Below are 2,998 nucleotides of genomic sequence, written 5' to 3'. Positions count from 1 at the left end.
GTGCCAAATTAAAAGTAAAGTGCCAAATTAAAAGTAAAGTGCCAAATAAAATGCGAGCATGCACTTTTGGCACACAAATGGGAGTTGCTACTGAGGTTTAATAGGCCTTAGCAATTTACGACAATTTTTTCAATGGTCCCACCAGAAAATGATTTGTTACAAGTGGACAACCTCCAAGCACACTATGTTGGAGGAAGATCAAACGGAAATCTGTGCTTCATATGAACACTGCAGTTGGGAGGCTCAAATGCACCGTGCCAAATTTTGATCTTTGTGAAATTTTTAGGATGGCATTTAATATTGATGGAATTACACAATGTAAACTGTATTTTGAATCAATACCTTTTAGCCACACTAGCTGAGTGACTTTATGCAGTTTACAGGAGTTTTAGGAAACAATATAAAATAGTAGCTACAAAGGAATGCAGAGGATTATACTTAGGTTAGTAGTTGGCAAATTCATGAATGTGCAGTGTGCAGGCTCGTCAAAGGGTGAAACTAATGTTTACCAGAGATTCAGCATTCCTTCACCTCCTGATAAACTTACCAGTTATGTCAAGAGTGACTTGGCAGAAGCTCAAGAGAACGATGCTTACACGAAAGTGAAAGGGTCAAGAAAGCGTTTAAAAAGCACAGTGGTCCAGATCTTCAAATATGGGAAAAGCCCTCCAACTCTCATTGCTGATAGGTGTTGGAACCATGAGGAAGCCCTCAAGTACGTACATGAACAGGTCTGATGTAGAAAGTTTCATCTTCCAACTGCCTGTTTTAAGCTACCCAGAATATTCTGTGATTGGCCTGAACCAAACAAACTTGGGCTGTTTGCCCCATACACACAGATTTTTGCATGGACGTACTTAAGAATTTGGCAAAGCAGGTCTGAAGCCTGTTCAACAGCTTAACTAAGTAAAACTAGTTGTAGAGTCAAATCATGCCGGCAACCATATGTTTATAACTACCACCAATCCCGAAGCAATGTTTACGCAGTCTACCCTCCAACCAAAAAAAAAGTGATGCTCACCGACTTTCCTCTTCCAACCTCCCCAAAGTGTTCACACATTCCCTTTCCCCATTCCTGACTTGTCCTCTGGCTCTTGCCTAGCTGATGCCAGAAGAATTTGCGTTGTTGGGTGTAAAAAGACAATGACATGAGGGAAGGAGATGAACACAGTCGGAGGGATCTTAGGAAGTGTAGCACTGTCAGCAAGGGGAGGCTGTGCAGTTTTGGGGCTGACAGGTACATTTAAAACAAAGTAATTCAATTAACTGAAGAGATACCTTAAGGGGCATGTCTCTAGTTCACGACAAATGAAACAAGGAGTTACAGCTGTTCTGGAATCAACAACAATTTGCCTCCTAACTGTGTTCAATCTTGCATCCCTGCTGAATCCTGCACCAAGGTTTCACAGGTTCTAGCAGAAAATGGTAAGGATGCAAACTGAATTGCCATTTGGACTGAACACTTCTCTCACATAAAACGGAAGATTTGGGCCAAAAAATCCCTTCCCCATGATTCTAAAAACCTTGCAAAGATTACGTTGCCAAATAAAAATCTATAACCCATTACACCTTAGGGTTTGTTTCCTTTGTCTTGAAATATGTGTTTGTCAACCTACATGGGGATAAAGCTACTCACCTGTGAGGACAATCTTTGCAGATTTTCTGATCAGAGAAGATACCCTGGAAAGTGTTCTTGAAAAACTGTTCACGTCCAAGTTTCTGTCATGACACCAAAGTATTGAGAGTTGTATCATGAAAATATAAGAGGATTCTGAATGTGCCGAAGTGCTGTTATATGCCTACCTTAAGGTGCTCATCCAATTGGTCTATTAGACTGGTAAAAAACTCATACGCATCTTGTTGTTCACGTACATATAGCTCCTTATTCCAAAGTTTAAAAATCTGAGAAGAGAATATGTAGGGATCCAAAGAGTTAATACTCAACATTTGCTATAAATATTGTCTGGGCAACAGTTTATTTTGCAAGTTACATGAGCATTTAGTTTACTTTCCTTCTTCCAAAATATAATGTAAGATAGTCAAATGGTTTTCAGGCTCCTGCGTTGCTATGTATTCAACAAACAGGTTTCCAACTGGGATTTATTCAATTTTTCTTCCCTTGTACGAGAAATGAACTAGCCACAACTCAATGTCAAAACAATAGGGTTGAAATTAAGAATTTAGTGCTGAAGAAGGTGGAAATGGTAGAACAAATCATGAAATGGGAAAAGGCCATTTGATTAATTTCTTCCAATGACCCAATCGAGTGTCAGCACAGTTGAAAATTATCATGGCAGAGTGGGGGTAAGTACAGGGAGAGATTTGAAGGCAAGCACATGGACATTCATTAACTTACTGCGACAACTACTGGAGCTTGCTGTTGTGGTACATTAACATTTACCTAGGGTGAAAGTGGTGAGGTGCAGATGAGGACCTGTTTTACAATATTATGGAGGAGATGTCACATGTGCAGAATGAAACAGGACTGTCTTGCAGACAAAACACAAGAAATCAACTCAAGGTGTAAAAGACAAAGTTTTGGCAACAAACTCTGGGAGGTGAGGATGTGCGGGGGAAGTAACAATATTAGGAATGTACCAGTTATCGTACTTGGGGAATGAGTTGAGATCACAATCAAGAGTTCATAGCCAGAAAGTTTCATGCACTCAATGTCAGCGCCATATAAGTATTTGCAGAACCTGGACAGGATACATTGAAATTTGATGACATTAAGCTGGAGGAAATTAGGGCTCATCTTTATGTTGGATGGACAGTTGAAGTAGTAAAAACAAAAAAACTGAATGGCATCAGCGTACAGACAGAAGCTGACCTATTGCTCCTACATCATTCTAACTGAGAAGAAGCATAAAAGTAAAGAGGCAATCACATATCAAGCCCTGGGTACAGTCAAGTTAATTTAGTAGGCAGAAGAATTTATAATGGATAGATAATAACCAAAAGAACTGTGGATGCTGTAAATCAGGAACAAAAACATGTA

At 39.6% G+C, this 2,998-nt stretch overlaps 1 protein-coding gene across 2 annotated transcripts in view; it reads right to left on the bottom strand.

Annotated features, from left to right (window-relative positions):
• The window catches only part of usp24 (ubiquitin specific peptidase 24), a 229,715-nt gene that overhangs the window by 52,602 nt on the left and 174,115 nt on the right, over positions 1-2,998 (bottom strand). For both annotated transcript variants that reach the window (XM_048602450.1, XM_048602451.1), the window contains exons 44-45: positions 1,804-1,902; positions 1,637-1,719 (exon numbers count right to left, since the gene is read on the bottom strand). In XM_048602450.1, coding sequence (XP_048458407.1) covers positions 1,637-1,719; positions 1,804-1,902 — 182 coding nt within the window. The remainder of the gene's footprint in view (positions 1-1,636; positions 1,720-1,803; positions 1,903-2,998) is intronic.

Source organism: Rhincodon typus, chromosome 10 (genome assembly GCF_021869965.1).
Source record: "Rhincodon typus isolate 14 chromosome 10, sRhiTyp1.1, whole genome shotgun sequence".
NCBI classification, from domain to species: domain Eukaryota; kingdom Metazoa; phylum Chordata; class Chondrichthyes; order Orectolobiformes; family Rhincodontidae; genus Rhincodon; species Rhincodon typus.
This window is presented reverse-complemented; position numbering and strand designations above follow the sequence as displayed.